Source organism: Cynoglossus semilaevis, chromosome 3, assembly GCF_000523025.1.
Source record: "Cynoglossus semilaevis isolate Cse_v1.0 chromosome 3, Cse_v1.0, whole genome shotgun sequence".
NCBI classification, from domain to species: Eukaryota; Metazoa; Chordata; class Actinopteri; order Pleuronectiformes; family Cynoglossidae; genus Cynoglossus; species Cynoglossus semilaevis.
This window is the reverse complement of record NC_024309.1, coordinates 16,199,174-16,215,448: the sequence shown is the minus strand read 5'-3', so window position 1 is coordinate 16,215,448 and position 16,275 is coordinate 16,199,174. Positions and strand designations below refer to the sequence as shown.

General features: G+C 45.3%; 1 protein-coding gene across 1 annotated transcript in view; it reads right to left on the bottom strand.

Annotated features, from left to right (window-relative positions):
• drosha (drosha ribonuclease III) overlaps positions 1-16,275 on the bottom strand; it is a 62,179-nt gene that overhangs the window by 24,423 nt on the left and 21,481 nt on the right. The window contains exons 18-23 of the mRNA XM_008308323.3: positions 12,989-13,127; positions 12,584-12,644; positions 12,251-12,310; positions 10,165-10,264; positions 8,920-9,022; positions 3,537-3,607 (exon numbers count right to left, since the gene is read on the bottom strand). Of these exons, the coding sequence (XP_008306545.1) occupies positions 3,537-3,607; positions 8,920-9,022; positions 10,165-10,264; positions 12,251-12,310; positions 12,584-12,644; positions 12,989-13,127 (534 nt within the window). The remainder of the gene's footprint in view (positions 1-3,536; positions 3,608-8,919; positions 9,023-10,164; positions 10,265-12,250; positions 12,311-12,583; positions 12,645-12,988; positions 13,128-16,275) is intronic.

Here is a 16,275-nt window from a genome sequence, read left to right as displayed (position 1 = left end):
TATATTTTTAGCTTTTTTATTTTTATACATTTTGCTTCATGTTAGCGGTGGTTTAGCACATTTGAGCTGACTACAGGAACCCACTGTTTTTCATTAGCCGTTAGCTTGTGTTTCACAAACGTTCAGTCACTCCTGCGCTCACCTCCACCGCAGCAGCCACAGAACTGAGAGGTACTGTTTGGAGCCGGCTGTGAGGACCGATTGCAGAGCTGTTGCATACTCATGAAGAGCTGGTTAATAAAAGCCACCAGATTAGCCACGGGGCAGCTGGTGGAGCGGTGGCAACAGTGATTGCTCCTCCTGAGAGTCACCTCCCTCAGGAGCTGACGCTGGCGTCAACAGCTTTCTTTTTATTTCACACAAACTGCAACAGCCGCCGCTCCACAGTCCAGGTTGGGAGTAACTGAGCGGCTCCCCCTGCAGTAGGAGTCGCTCCTCTCACCAACGACGCTGTAATACCCCCCCCCCCCCCCAAACACACCACCACCCCCCCCACCACCAACACCATTACAAAGGCGCCTGTGTTCAGTGAAGCTGGATTCCATCATCACAGAGTCGTCGTTGGGAAAGAAGAGAGGAGTAAACACTGAGGTCAGGAATGTCCAGCCAATTAGGGACGAGCAGGGGAAACACACCCAGGGGGGTCGGGGGGGGCGGGGTGTTAGGGCGACAGCCTGAGTCTTCAGGTGGGCTTCACATTTTTACAAGAAGCAGAAGCTTTTAACTGAAGCAACTTACAAGAGGAGAGAATTAACGATAATCAAGTTACACAGAGACGATGGTTAATGAAGTAGGATTTCACTAACGAAGGGACGTTTTTCCATGTGGGACAAAACTGTTCAACAATGATATTAAGAACTAAACAGATTCTAAAGGGACATCTGAGGTAGGCAGCTAAAAGTTCTTTTTATGAAGAATGCCCCCTGCTGGCAGTTATGTTTTTACTTTGACTCATAGTCTCAGAGACCTAAACTGATCAGCCTGAAAACACACACACACACACACAGAGAGAGAGAGAGAGAGGACCTCATCCTCCGGTTGTGTCCGTCTCATTAGTCTGATAATGTTCTACTCCGACACCTCCTCGATGGTTCCATCTCCACAGCAGGACTCGGACCAAAGCCTTCAGTCTCTGACTTTTCCACTGCATTAAAGCTTTTACAGAGGAAATAAAAACATTTCACTCACTTTTTTATCTTCTATCTTCAGCTAAATATTTGCCTGTATAATTTGTTGAAGCTGATTTTTTATACAAGTTTGTCTAAATAAAGCTATTTGTTGAAGCTGATGTTTTATACAAGTTTGTCTAAATAAAGCTTTTTTAACAATAAATGTGTTTTGTTTTTACTTTTTTGTGCGTATATTTCTGACCCCCGACCCCTTATTTTAGTATTTGTCCTGATATAATGTGGCTAAAAAGAACCTTCCTGCAGTAAAAAATCATTTATTCACAGACTTTTCTCAAAGAAAGTCTTTTTTTTTTCATTTTTTAACAAACTATAAACACTTATTTTTGGTGGTGTTCAGTTTTTATCCCGTTTGACGTTAATAAAACCGATCATCTTTAAAGTGACAGAGGATTGTGTGCAGTTATCTGTAGTGAGTGGTTGAAAAAAAAGACCAATTTAATTCCATGTTTACAACAAAACCCTCTGTCTCTCTGAAGAACAAACAAACTATTCTAATTAGAACGAAGACTATGGATGCGTGGGCGCCCCCTGGACTGGACCGCGATTTTAAGACCCGACTAATGACGTTAGCGTCTGCTTCTGTTTGGTTCTGTCTGGATCAGTGTGGTCTCGTTCACCTGTCATCTCAGAACCTACTTTCATAAATCTGGATTAATATTATCTGACACCAGAGAGATAAGGATTTCATCCAGATCTCAGAGGCCTGAAGATTTAAGCTGTCGTCTGGTGGAGTCTTCGATGTTCCTCAAAAAAACAAAAACAACCAAAATCTGCTTGTTGTAATTGAGTAACTTTTTAAATCTAAACCTCTGTAAAGTAAACTTCAGTGTCACGGGAAGGTTACGCTCTTAAAGTGATGACAGGGAGGCTGTTAACGCCTTTGTGCCTGTGCGTCCTCAACACTTGTTCCGGCGTAGAACCAGTCTGACGGTTAAGACCTGTGCGTCCTGAACACTGAACACCGGCGTAGAACCAGTCTGACGGTTAAGAAGTTTAAAACTTTCAGATCAGAGGATTCTTACAAATATTAGAAAACCCAGCGTGTAGCACTAGGTTTTTACTTCCCGAATATTGATGCCTCTGTGCCTGCGCAAAAGCAGAGCAGAGAGAGAATTTCCTCCTTAGGCTTAAAGATACTACTGTAAAAGTTTCCATGTACACAAATATTTTCTTAATTCTTGTGTCTGTCGATAAAACATGTCGTTAATCCCTTCTTCTTCTTTTGTTTTTCATCATTATTCAAAGCTGCTCTATCTGGAAATTACATCATCCGTATTCTCCCATCATCTGTTGTCGGTACAAGTGATGAAACAAACACCTGGAGCCTGAGTCCTTCACCAGACGCGTTTGTGTTGCCAGAGGACGTCAACTCCCTGCTGCCCATTTTTATTTTATTTTTTTAATTAAAGCCTAATTTGTGTTGGTACGTTTCTACTCTTCAACGTTCTCCCTGTCTCTCTACCTGTAAACTGTTTTCTTTTCTTTGACACATTCCTGTCTGTGACAAGTCAATAATACAATAATCATCATGGCCACCGGGGGCAGTGGAATGGAAATTATTAATAAATTAAAAATACTTCAGTTCCTCCCACATGGAAACATCGGTTCCCCGGTGGTTACTCGTTAGAACCCGTCTTCTCTAGGTTGTTTTTTTTTTGTTCATTACTTAGACTTCATGAGGAATAACATTCAGAATTCTCCAGAGACCAAAGATTTGGACCAAGCCTGATACAGTGGAACACGGAGTGAGGGAGTCGACGTCCAGTCATAAACAGAACCTGCTGCAAATATTTGAATAACGTCTCTGTGCCGTGATAAATGTAACTAATGATCTGAGCATCAGTTATTCAGGCCGGCTGATCTCACACACACACACACACACACACAGTCACAGCAGCAGGTGTCCTGCTCCGTTCTTCTGCCTCATTTCCACAGATCTACAGTGACAGGCTGCGGTCCAGCCCGGTTCTGCTGCCACAGCTTCATCCACACCTGTTTTTTTTTTTTTTTTTTTTCTCTAAAATTTTTTTTTTTTTGTTTTTCAGAGGGGAAACAACCCAAATCAACGGTGTTGGAGGATGAGGTGGGATTACTGAGGATCAAAACAGTCACGTGACAACAGTCACAGTCACGTGGACATGACTGACGTGTGACAACAGTCACAGACGTCACGGTACAGACGGCTGGACAACGTACCATCAAGAAATACTACTGGATTTTTCTTTTTCTACTTCTTCCGACTGACCAACCACAAAGAAACATTGGTAGCGTTTTTAAAAACCTTCTTGTTTTAGGAGCCGGAGCTCCAGGCGTGAAGTCACCGTGAGATAAAGATGCAGATTTTACCTCAGCGTTGAACAGCAGTCGACCAAAGAGCTGCCGAGCCTCCTTCAAACCTCCCTCCAAATACACAGCACCTGGAGAAGGAACGAGGAAATAAGAAGTGAGGAGAGAGAAGAGAAACAGGAGAAATAACAGACAAAAAATCAGAGGAGTCAGCCTGATGAAGTGTGTGTGGGTGTGTGTGTGTGTGCTGTACTCTAGAACATGTACAAGTGTAAATTAAAAACCAGATGAATTTACATCAGCGTCAGTGTAAAACTGCTGAGGAAGAAAAATAATCTCAACAATTCTGGGGCAATTTCATTCTTAATGGAAAACTTTGAATTAATTGAAACCGGTGATGAGCTCTAATTGCTTTATTAAAGCAGGAGTGCATTTTTATTGCAGTATGACAGAGGGACGACCTCGGGGCCTCCAACCACAGCCACCTCCACCTCATCAGCAGCAGGAGGAGGAGGAGAGATGTGTGTGTGAGACAAAACGAAAAAAAGGCTAATGTTTAGCTTTTTAATTATATACATATATCTCTTTATTGTTTTTCTATATTTTGGTTAATATTTGGTGAACAAATATTGTAATTCTAACTTTTTGCCGATTCCTGTTTTTTTTTTTGTCACTGCTGTTGTTACAAAAACCAATGAAGCGACGACTACGACAGTGGTTTCTTCTCAGAAACAAACGATGTTGTGCAGCTCTGTTTGCAGCACGATCACTTTAAGCTTCTCCATCGCACTTACAAACACTTCATTCAATTTGGAACGCAGTAACATCCTGGTAAATTGGGAATACACACTCGCAGTGGGTTTTTTTTTTTATTTTGTCCATAAATGAGGAGCTGGAACTGGGACGAGACGGGACGACGGTCGTCAACACCAACGACATCACAAACATACGACGGATTCATCATGTGGACTGCAAACGGTTTTCAGATGGTTAACAGGCCATTGACGCACACACACACACACACATCAGCAGCAGCAACAATCACCAACACCCAGCAGCACTCGGCCTGTTCTTCTAAACAGACAGAGGGAAATTACGTGCAGCCGGCAGCAGACGCTGCACAAATTTGATTAGGGCCGATATGACATCATTTTACCCAGAAGTCACTGCTGCAGGAGAACAGCCGTTCACTCATTTAAAACATCTTTACACTGGTCAAAGATCTGTGCATTTAAAAAAAAAAAAAAATCTGGTTTCATATTCTGACGTGATCTAAAATATATCAGCAGACTATCAAATCATGGTTTTGTCTCCCCTCTAGGGGGTGCCACAGTGATGACTAGTATTGTCACAGTGACACTTCCTGCAGCCAGCTTCAATGTTTATCCAAAGAACACCTGCAGCTAAGGTCAAAGGTCAAGGGAGGGGCTGGGGTTCTTGGTTCTCCATCATCATTCAGCTCTGGAGATAAGAACTTCCTCACAGCACAGATGCTTCTCCAACGTCTTTCAACATCTGCTCCTGACGTGACGCCCCCTGTGGGGCCAGGGTGGGGCCTGGGGGGTGGGGTCCTTCATCTATGGATGACTCAGCGGATCGTAAAAGTTCCAGCGAGGCCTGAAAGTCGTTGAAAACTGAAGAGTTTTCACTTCTGGTGAGATTAAAAACAAGGCGGTCTTTTCAAGCAGATGGAGGAGGTGGAGGAGTCAGAGAAGATGAGCAGAGCCTCCAGGGATTTACCACGCTATTAAAAATCAAAAGAAACACCTTTGGTGTCAATCAAAGGACCATGTATGAAGAAGCCAAGATGTGCCGTTAATTTAAGAGGAGAATATTTCTGAAAAGGAGTAAAAAAAAAAAAAAAAAAATCTGCCCCTCAGCCATTTAATCAAACATGCAACTCACAGGAATCATTAACGGGAGGTTCACGCTACACCTCAGCGCCGTGTTCAGGTGGTACCTGACGACGTGAAGACAGATGGAGGAGGAGGTGGAGGAGACTCAACAGTCAGCTCAGCTCCGTCCTCTCTCTGCACATGTTCTTATCGCTGCTCATCCTGCTGGAACATCGTTCCAGAAACAAATCGGTCTCCGAGCCGACCTTCAATCCTCCGAAGCCTCTGAGCAGAGATACGGCTCTGAGCTCCACACCTGAAGACCCCGAAGAACAATCCTCCGCCTCGGGAACGTCCTCAGACCAGGGAATTGAACAAATCCCAGACAGGTGTGGAGTAATGTTTTCTCTAAGTCCTGATCATATCCGTCCACACAGGCTGTGAAAATGAATTTCTGAAGGTACTTCAAGAAAAGCTCGTCTATTTCTACTACACACCGACGTCCTGCACTGGGAACAGACCCACTTCCTCTTACTAGGCCCTGTGGTCGTTAAAGACTCCTGGTACTAGTTGCTGTCGTGGACATACACCCCTCGCACCCACCCCCCCTTTTCTGGTAGTACTTTACTGCAGAATATATGCATATACAGTAAGTTCTAGTACTGTTTCTGGTTCCAGGGACCAGTACAGTGATGAAGACTCAATGAAATATCATAATATTCTGTTTCACAGTACTGTATGGATATTCTTGTCAATACACCCAGTACTACCCAATACTACAGTACTGTACTTTGTAGTACCCATCAAAGTACTTCATCTAAGATGTTTTCATTGGAAATGTCACCGTATATTCATAACCTGAACCTCACAATAAAAAAAACAAAAAAAAACACGATCTTTCAGCAGAATAATAAACAAACTTTGACCAAGTTAAGAATCTGAACCGTCAGAGTCGGAGTCAGAGCAGCTCCACTAATGAACCTCCACATCCGTCACCGCCTCGTCCACTCTACACACTGTTATGTTAAGGAAGAGAATTCCAGTGTCTGTGGGCGTCTCAGTGACCAATAACAGTCCCAGAGTCAGGGCCGACTGACAGTCACATTAATAACCACAGATGAATTATTCAGAAACGCTCAGCCTCTAATCCATCAAATAATATATTAAGCCGCTCGCTCGCAGCTCAATGGAGGCTGAAGCAGCGGACGGACACGGAGAGGAACATATTAAAGGGAAAGAAAATATCTGTGTGTGTGTGTGTGTGTGTGAGAGAGAGATATAAACAAAATCAAAACATGATAATACAATTTTCACCACTGAAGTTGTGAGAAAAGACAGTGTCGTCTTTTCAAACATCTCACTTTAAAATACAAAAGAACAAGAACTGATGAAGAGGAACTGAACAAAAACAGATTATTTTAGTTATCAGTTAGTAAAACTTTGTTTCAGTCGATTCTTAGATCAATTTGACTGAAGCAGAGAAATATTTTCAACTTTTTGGTTTTTGTTTTTTTTACTTTTTGATCATTTAAAATGAAATTTTAATCAACATCTGGCAAAAATAAGTTGAATAAATAATTGTTTTTTTCAGATTTCTGGGATACATTGGTAAAAAGAACCAGAACTTTTTAAAACACTGAGGTTAAAGATCAAGTGAGAGTTTCAGTGTCACAGACTGACACGACAAGAAGAAGAAAAACAGAAGACCAACCCGTGGTTCTGGTCCCGGTCCATTTGCTCACACCCATTTATACTGTATTTGATTTCAATCCTTTCAACAAAAATTGGTCAGAACCTGAGTGGAAAAGCAGCTCAGAGCGGAGACACGGAGGCCTGTGAAGACCATGATGAGGTGGAGAAGGCCGAGAGCAAGAAGAAGAAGAAGAACAGAGGGAGAGGGTGAGAGGAGGGCAGCGGTGGGGGAGGAGAGGACGGGAACAGGAGGCCAAGAGAGCCCAAATGAGAATGGCCCACTCTGGCAGAAGTTAATGATGAGAGGATCAGAAAAGCAAGATTTCCATTCAACACTTTGAATTATTCAGGGTTCCAGGGCAGACATTTGCATTGCAGATGTCTCCTCTATCTCCTCCCTCCCTCACCCTCTCTTTTTTCTTGGTGTCTTCTCGTTCTCTCTGTTTCCAGCTCCAGAGTGGCCCTGCCTCGGGGTGAGCACTCAGACACGTTCTCAGCCGAGGGAAGCAGGAAGCAGGAAGCTCTGCTCCATGCAAAGCAGCAGATTATCTGCGGTTTCTCACGGGGCCGGGGTTCAGCGGTCACCGCGGCGCCGAAACAAATAAAACAAAGGTCGGGAAACAAGCGCACTGAGCCAACGCTGCGGAAAATATTATGAGCAGGTCATATTCACAACAGGAGATCCAGCAATTTCAATTCCACACGTGAGCGAGGTGAAGGTGAAGGCGGGGGGGGGGGAGTGGTAAATGAATAAACACATTCTTCTGGCTGAATGGAACCATTATCAAAGATCAGTTCTGGTTCTGAAGGTGAACTTCATCCAGAATTCTGTGTTTTTCACCAGACAAGCCTCACCAGAAGAAACGACTTCCTGAAGAAGACGAAGATCAGACGAAGTGTGGAGATGGTTCGGGCTCTCAGGGAGCTGAAGGACTTCATTTAAAAGTTCCTCAGCCTCTGGTACTTTCTGACTGGGGTCAGACAGAGAAGAGGAGGAAGTTGAACTGTGTCTGAGAGTTTTCAACTTCAGACGAAGAAGAAGAAGAAGAACAAGAAGAAGAAGAAACCGCTGCAGATAAAGAGTGGGGGCGCTGCTACCTTCATGGACCAGTGCTGTGCTGGGACAGGGACGGCCACAGGACAGAGGGACGAGGACTTCATCTGGGCTGATAATGAAGCCTTAACAAGTACCAGGGGCCCAGAGCAAGTCCACAGGGGGTCCACAGGGGGGCGCCTCTCTGCTCCCCCGCTGCTCTCCCTTCACTTTATTTTGACTGATGAAAGAAGATGTATAAAAAAAAAGGTGAAGACGATTTCCTCTCTGCACCTCGGTTGTCAGGGGAGAGCAATCGAGAATCGAGAAAAACATTCACTTCTGATCGCTAACTTTTAAATATTGTTAAGTATTTAAAGTCAACGTCAAGAAGAAGATCATATTCAACAACAATAAACAACTGAAGACGAGGATTAAAAAAAAAAACATCCCCATCTTTGGCTGGCATTTTGTTTTCGTCCATCTATCATAGGGGGAGATGATGGCCGAACTGTTCGACTCCAGATGGGGGGGGAGGCGGGGGGATTCAGACGATGGCCGAACTGTTCGACTCCAGATGGAGATAAGACAAGGAGGAGAAAGCTGCAACTCCTGCAGGAGTTTGGATTAACTCCCATCTGTTGGACGACTGTGAGATTGTCAGAGGTGCAGCAGCAGTTATCACCAACTCTGGGTGGGTGTGTGTGTGTGTGTGTGAGACCAGGTGTGAGACCACAGGTCAGACTCTCCTGAGATCAATACAGCCTCCTGCTGTTCCCTCTGGGGAACTACACACGTCTGTTTCCAGTGCTCATTTTTCTTCATTATAAAAACAGAAAACCATTTTTAATAATCTGCTCCACCTGCTGGTGGTCAAACTCACCAATCAGAGCCTCGAAGCAGTTGGCCATGGCATGTCTCAGGTCCGACTCCCGGCACAGATCAGGGCCGTGAGCGTAAAGCATGAAACGGTCCAACTCCAGCTTCTGTTTGAGAAAAGAACAGGTTTGGATCAGAACCATGAACAATGAGGTCTTCTCATGTCCAGACTTTGGTCCAATCATGTTGAGTTTAGAGTCAAAACAGTCTTTCTGACAAAACAACTTTGTCTTTTATGCTGTTTACAAATTTCTAACTATTGAATTATCGTGATCATAATTGTATGATTTGTTCATTTTATTTGGATTTTTCAGCTCAATTTGAGCACAAAGTGATTAGAATCCTGACTAAGAGCAGCTGCGTCTCCAAATGACTCATTATAATTATTATTATTACTGCAGTTGTTTTCTTCTCAAAGTAAAAACAACCTTGACAAAGGCACAGCAGTCAACCAGTCACGTGACGTCAACGTTCCTGATGTTGGAATCGCCTCAGTCCCAGATTCTCCGCGTGTCTCTTGGATGCGGCCCACCTTCAGTGGCGGCTCATCACCGATGATTACAGCCCAGAACCCCCAGTCAGGGTGGGTTTTAATTATGGCAGCTAACAGTTGGAGAGATCCCACCTCCTGCGACTGCACACATGCAAATTAAAAATCCAAATTCTTAAACACTCCAGCTCCAAAGGGGGAAAGCGACTCCGACTTTAAAGTGTTCTCAGTCGAGTGCTGGATTGTGCCACTGTGCACTGGAGATATTTCTCCAAAGATAATTGTGAGTGTCGTGGAGCAGACGGCATCAGAGAAGTTCCACCAACAAATGTGGAACGGCTGAACGACGACGACAACAAAAACCCTGAGAGGAGACCACGTGTCTGTTTTCAGCTGGGCGTCTCATCAAAGACTTTCTAGAATTTTCTAATTGCTTTTCTTTCTTTCTTCACATGGCAGGACCAGAACGGCTGTGAAGATCTGTGGAGCAGGGGAGCAGTGGAGGGTCTTCCAGGGTCCTGCTCACTCCTGGTCCTTCAGAACAACAAGCTTTTATCTCCAATTATAGCAGAGCTGAGAGGAGGAAACGAGGAGGGGAGTGAAGGGGAGACGCAGGAACGCTGTTCCCCTGCGTCTCCTTAAGAAGAAGGAGTTCAGTTCTAACAACAAGAAACTGTTCTCCTGTCAGGTCTGTTCTGCCGTCCTCCTGCAGGGGGAGGTCTTGTTAGGGAGTGTGTGTGTGGGGGTGGGGGGGGTTACCTTAGCGAGCATGGCCAGGTGCTGGTTCTGGACGATGGCTGTTCTGTACGTGGCCAGGCCTCCCTCCTCCAGGCTGGGGAACAGGTAGTAGAGGTGGACACTGTGGAGAGGAGAGTGGACACGTCAGGTTCTGGGTTCTCAGACAGAACATAAGGAGTCTACAGGGAGGAACCGAAGACTGGACTAGGCACAGTACCAGGAACTGAATAGGGTTCCGTCATACACCCATAGGAACAGTACCAGGGTAATGTTCTGGTACTGGTTTTAATGATCTCCAAAAACAGAGAGTCCAAAACAAATCTTTTTAATTTCCCCTCTGACGACGTGACCCATTTGCATCTTTGTCACCGGTCCTGCCTTGATCTAATTAGTTCCAGGACCCGTGCTTTCATCCTCCAGAACATCCAGGTCCAGAAATGACCTGAACGCTCGACTGGTTCCACAGCTGTGGTTCATACAGAACTGGTCTCTCTGAACCGCAGCGTGTCATTGGATTTCACTCTTTAATCACCGTGAGGACAGAGGAGAAGAGGCAGGTGGCGCTCTTGTGTTCTTTCAACACATTCAAGACACACAACAGTAAAAATAAAGAGTTTGATTAAAAAAAAAAAAAAATTTAGACGTTAAACAAACCTGTCAGTTTTAAATTTCTTACTTTTGTGGAAAAAAAAAGTAACAATATAAAAATCATTTGGATTTATTTTTATAAATGTATAAAGTGAAATCCTCGCCCTGGCACTGCCCCCCCCCCCCCAGCCTCAGAGGGCGGCAGGCGTGAGCTGCGAGGTCTGCTGCCCTGCTGTAACCGTTTAACTGGACAAGAGTCTGATAAATAATTCAGAGCTGGACCCAAACACGTCTGGAGTCAGGCTAACAATCAAAGAGGAAGAGAGCTGGAAAACACCGTACGTCCGGAGGAAACTCCCACTGCAACCACAACACGCTCAGGCCAGCCGCCGTCCCCGCCTCGCACCGCCGTGTCACTTTCTATTAGGGTTTAAATCCCGCTGCTCGGCGCTCACTGCCACGGAAGTGTTAGCGTGCGCGGCTACAAATCGGATTCTGGTCGTAGCTGTTTTCGTTCAGTGAACATGACCATGAACCAAACCCTGAGGAAAACACACGAGCTGCCGTTTCTCTGGTTACATTTCAAACCCGGGGGTCGTTTGTGGAGTCTTTAAGAGCCAGGGAAAATGGAACCAATGGGGGCCGGGGGTCCAGTAAAGAGGGAGGGGGGGGGGGCAGCACTGATTCATGTTATGTCCCACCACCACAGCAGCAGCATGTGTGCAGTTGATGTATGATGTATTAACCTATATTTCTCTTGTTACAGCGCTCTGGCCATACAGCAAAAGGTCATCGGTTTGATTCCCTCCTGTTAATCTTAGAGATTAGGGTTAAAGTTGGCTCTAAATTGATCACAGGTGTGAATGTGAGTGTGAATATATAGTCATGCCTATAGTATTTCAGTACAGTGGTCCCTCCTCCGATCGCGGTAATTACCATAAAATACCGTGATATAATGGTGACCCCTGCTGGACAGCCTCAGAACAGTGCGGTGCATGTTGTTCTTGTGGTAAACAGAGGGTTAAATCGGTTCAAACCTGTCCACCCTGTTGCTGCGCCCCCTGCTCTCAGGAGGGTGGAGAGTAAATTATCGGACAACGTGCTGGGTCAGGCCCTGCGCCTCACCTTGTCGGAGTAAGGTGGGCAATTAATAATAGCTACATACATATAATTAGCATTGAGCTGAGGTAAGAGCAGCTGCGACGCTCACTCTCACCTGGGAGTCAATACCAGCGTCAGCGGGTCAGACAGCAGAGCTGGACAGCTAATTGCAAGTTGTCATGAAAAATTTCAGGCCAGGGGAAGAGAATAACAGTTCCAATTACCAGCAACTCACTGTCCAAAATATGGAGAGGAGGGCTGGTGGTGACGGACAGGGAAGGACGTGAGACAATAAGAGGAGGAAATGGAGTGAGAGGGAGAACAAGGGAGGAGGAGGGGTTTAAGAAAGGCTGATAGTGTTGTAGTCAGCTTCAATTAACGGCCGCGTCCATCAAAGTTAGAGAGAACACTTTCTCACCTGGTGAGGAACTCGACCACGGCATCACCCAGGAACTCCAGCCTCTCGTTGTGATTGATCCTGAGGAGGAGGAGTTGAAGGAAAGAGAGCATTAGAACAAACACAGCAGCCCTCTTCATCAGCGCTCTCAGACTAACAGCAGCTCTCGTCCCATAATAACTCTGCACTGCCCTTTAAAATTAGCTCCTTTCATTTCCCTTCCTCTCACAGTTAAAGTTAATTTTCTTGTCAGCGGGCCTGCGGGGGAGATTAATCACCAGAATCAGGGCCTTTGATTGCACCCGTGGTCACTGATAGTATGTGCAGATACCGGCCTGCAGGGGGCCTACGTACCTGGATGGGGAGGGGTCCTCCTGGCCGAGTCGAGACATGATGTTAATCAACGTGTTGATTCCTGAGAAGAAAACCAAAGTCACAGACGGACGGAGTCAGTGATAAACTCTGGACAAGTACAACTACACTGTGTACAAGAGCTAGACCTCAGAACACTTTAGCTGCAGTACCACTAACAACCAGCAGGGAATACAACATGCACAACATTCTCAAGCCCATGTCAGTGTCTGGTTTTGCTGTTTAAGTCTTTAACTGAGCTCAAATATCACATACCAACAACTTTAACTAATAAATAATCTTCTTCTCTGCCTCAGTGACGACTGTCGAAGCCTTTAATGCCTCTGTGGCTGCACACAACACATCGCTGGCGTGAACTGACAGAGCAGCTGAAAACCCGTGTCCTACCTTTCTTCCTCATGTACATGTGGTGGACCTTCCTGTCGCCGTACTTTGGCTGACGGATGCCACAGTTGGACAGAGAGTTGCGGGCGTGGTCGGGGTTCATGCCGAAGTTGAGGTGGTGACTGGGGTGAGTCATGGCCAGCTGACGGAGACGAGAAGAACAGGCAGAGTGACACTGAGTGACACTTTTAAAAACAACATTTCTTCCACCAGGCGGCGCTGTATAACAGAACAAAAGACACAGAGGATGAAGAACCAACGGTTCAGTTCCAGGTGATGTTTGTTAAAGTTCACACAGTTCCAGAACTTTGTTCCATGTCCAGAGTCAGGCGTCAGAACTAACGACATGATTTGAGTGTTGATCAGAGTCGGAGACAGGAACTCACACAGGAACCTTCCACTTTGTTCCACTTTGTTCCACTTTGTTCCTCTCTGTGTGTCTGCTGCTCTAAATGTGCGTCTGCTTTCAGTCGACTTCAAATCAATTTCAGGCTCCAATGAGATCTCTATGTAAAAGACCAACAGAGAGCCTTCAATATTTATGGTTGTTCAAGGGGCCTTCAGTGTGTGTGTGTGTGTGTGTGTGTGTGTTTCCTCTGCTGGTGTTAACAGGAATAGTTTTTTTTCTTCTTCCTCTGTGTTTTTTTTGTTTGCAGACAGAACAGCAGCTCCTTATTTGAAATGACACTCACAGAAATGGTAGCAATCCTCAGCCCCGCCTCGACACTTCCATAAAAATACAAATAAAACCACAACAGTGGCGGCATCGCACTTTCAATTCTGAGTCAGACGCTGCTGAGTCGCAGCCAGGACAGAGGTTCTGTGAAAACTGTCAACATCCCAACAATCCTGGTTTGTTTAAGTTCAGCTTCATAAATCTGGAGAGCGACGTCTGTGACGGCGGCAGTTAAAGAAATGAAACGTTGGGGCTCATTTTTTAACAGTTTGAGGGCAGAGATTATTTAACTGATTTAAAGTTTTTCATGGTTTTGGTCCAAACTTTCATCCTGACGCCGTCATGAAGCCACTCCGTCAACAAGGAGACACCAGAAAATGTTAAGAATAACGAATAATGAATTTATCCTGATTCTGCCACAGAAACATCTGGATTGGTTCACGTCCAGACCATAATAATAGATCACTGATTGGACTACAGTCTGACGGTTGATTCAGTGACACATTAAAGCTGTGGGAAACATTAGGACTCATCTGATCGACCCGCTGGGGTCATGTGACCAGGGACTAGTCATCAGTGGGACCGATGGTCCAGTTGGAATCACTCAGTGAAACCTGAAGCTGAACAATACATTTAAATCCACCAACATGGCCATAAATCCAGGCCCGGTCTGGACCTGTGGTTCTGTTTAATAAGAACATCATGTCAGTGCTGAATGGACTGGACTCAGGTTTCTGAGTAATGTTAAACTGTGAAAGCCCTCAGGGTCAAAGGTCTCTCAACACGTGGCCACTGGAGCCAATCCTGGTTCAGAACCACTTTCAAAGGTACCAGATGTAACACAGGGCTGACGCGATACACATCACAATACAGTGGCAACGATACACGATACTGTGAAATACTGCGATACTAATCACTAGAGAAGAAATAAAAGAAAAATAAAAAATAAAATGAACCACAGTCACGTATATTTGATACTTTAGAACTAAATACTGCAATATTTCAGTGTATCGATATTTTCTTATACCCCCCAAAAATGTAATCCTATAAAAGTCCACTCCACGGCTGCAGTAAAGACTGTGATGCCTCGCACTGACATCATCACCCTTTCATAAGAAGCTAAGTTCAAACATTTATTCGAGGGGACATAAAAATATTCAGAGGCTGTAAAAAAAAAAGTCTGTTTTTGGAGCCGATGGACAAACAGAGGACGGAGACTTCAATCACAGGCTCGTTCATGCGTCGCCACGGGTAACAGGAGCAGCACACGAAACCCTGAAGCCCCGTGTACACGGGCACATACATGTCAACAAAAACATGCAGTATCACAGCCTGGGGGGGGGGGCACGCATGGTTAAATTATTGACATCTTCTGTGTTTCCTCTCCATCTGCCAGCAGGAGGAAAAAGTGAGCTATGGAGGGAAACAACAGGAGGTGAGCAGGATGAGGAAGAAATGGCTGGTTCAGTTACTCTCAGAGCATCTGAAGGGGGGGCAAGTCCAAGACTTAAATGTTAAATATTTAACAAGAAGGTTGGTGATGAGCAAAAACAAACTTTAGACCAGGTAGAACAACATGAGCTTTAGTAAAAATAAATGTCACACGACAGATTTGACCGTTAACTGAGCGGAGGAAATCTAAATAAAACTTTATAAAAACAACATGTACTCCCTCTGAGAACACAGACGTGTTGAAGGAATCTAATTTATATCACTATGGTTCCTACTTTCATACCCAGCCTGTAGGTGGTGGTAATGCACCTAAGTGTGAACTGCTCTCATCATCCTGAAACTGGAGTTTGGTGGAGAGTTTTCAACTTTAGAATCAATTAGACCTGGGCGACTCTTTGGTCTCTGACAGCGACCGTTCACACAACAGAGCAGCTCCAAAAGTTTCAGATGCAGCGACACGTGATCCGAACACCTCCAGACAAATGAATTCACAGCACACGGCACGCTTGTTTTCAAGTGCAGTCCATTACGGCGCAATCAGAGAGCGTCGCCTCCGTTCATGTAAGGAGTAAATAGAGTGTCAGAGGAAAACAGTCGACTCATTAAAGTTGATCATCTCATCAGAGGTGGAGGAGAGAGGGAGGAGACGGTTCAACAAAACTACTGAGCCGTTTCTGATGCTGCTACTGAGGCTGCTGACACTGATGCTACTGACGCCGATGATGCTGCTGCTACTGACGCTGCTGCTAGTGAGGCTGCTGCTACTGATGCTACTGTCTAGTTTTAATCAAAAGCAAACATGTCTGTATAGTACAGAGGACCAGGAGGGGGCGCACTTACAAGTCACTGCTTCCCAATACCTCCAACAATATGTTTTGACCACAATCAACATCCAGTCTCCAAACACGGCTAAAGACGAGTCTGACGCTGACACCTCTTTGTGTACACGCTGCCAGATTCCGACTAATTCTGTAGTTTTGTTTGTTGGAATTCTGAGAGATGAAGGAAGTGGGACGGAAGGACGAAGGGCTAAATCCATTAAGTGGTCCCCTGGAGACTGAGTGAACCAGGCGTCCCTGCAGCAGAAGGCGACACGGCTCGTCTGTGGCTGGGGGGGGGGGGGGCCGGGTGTTTCTCCCCCGTCCCCCCTCCCCACAGCCCC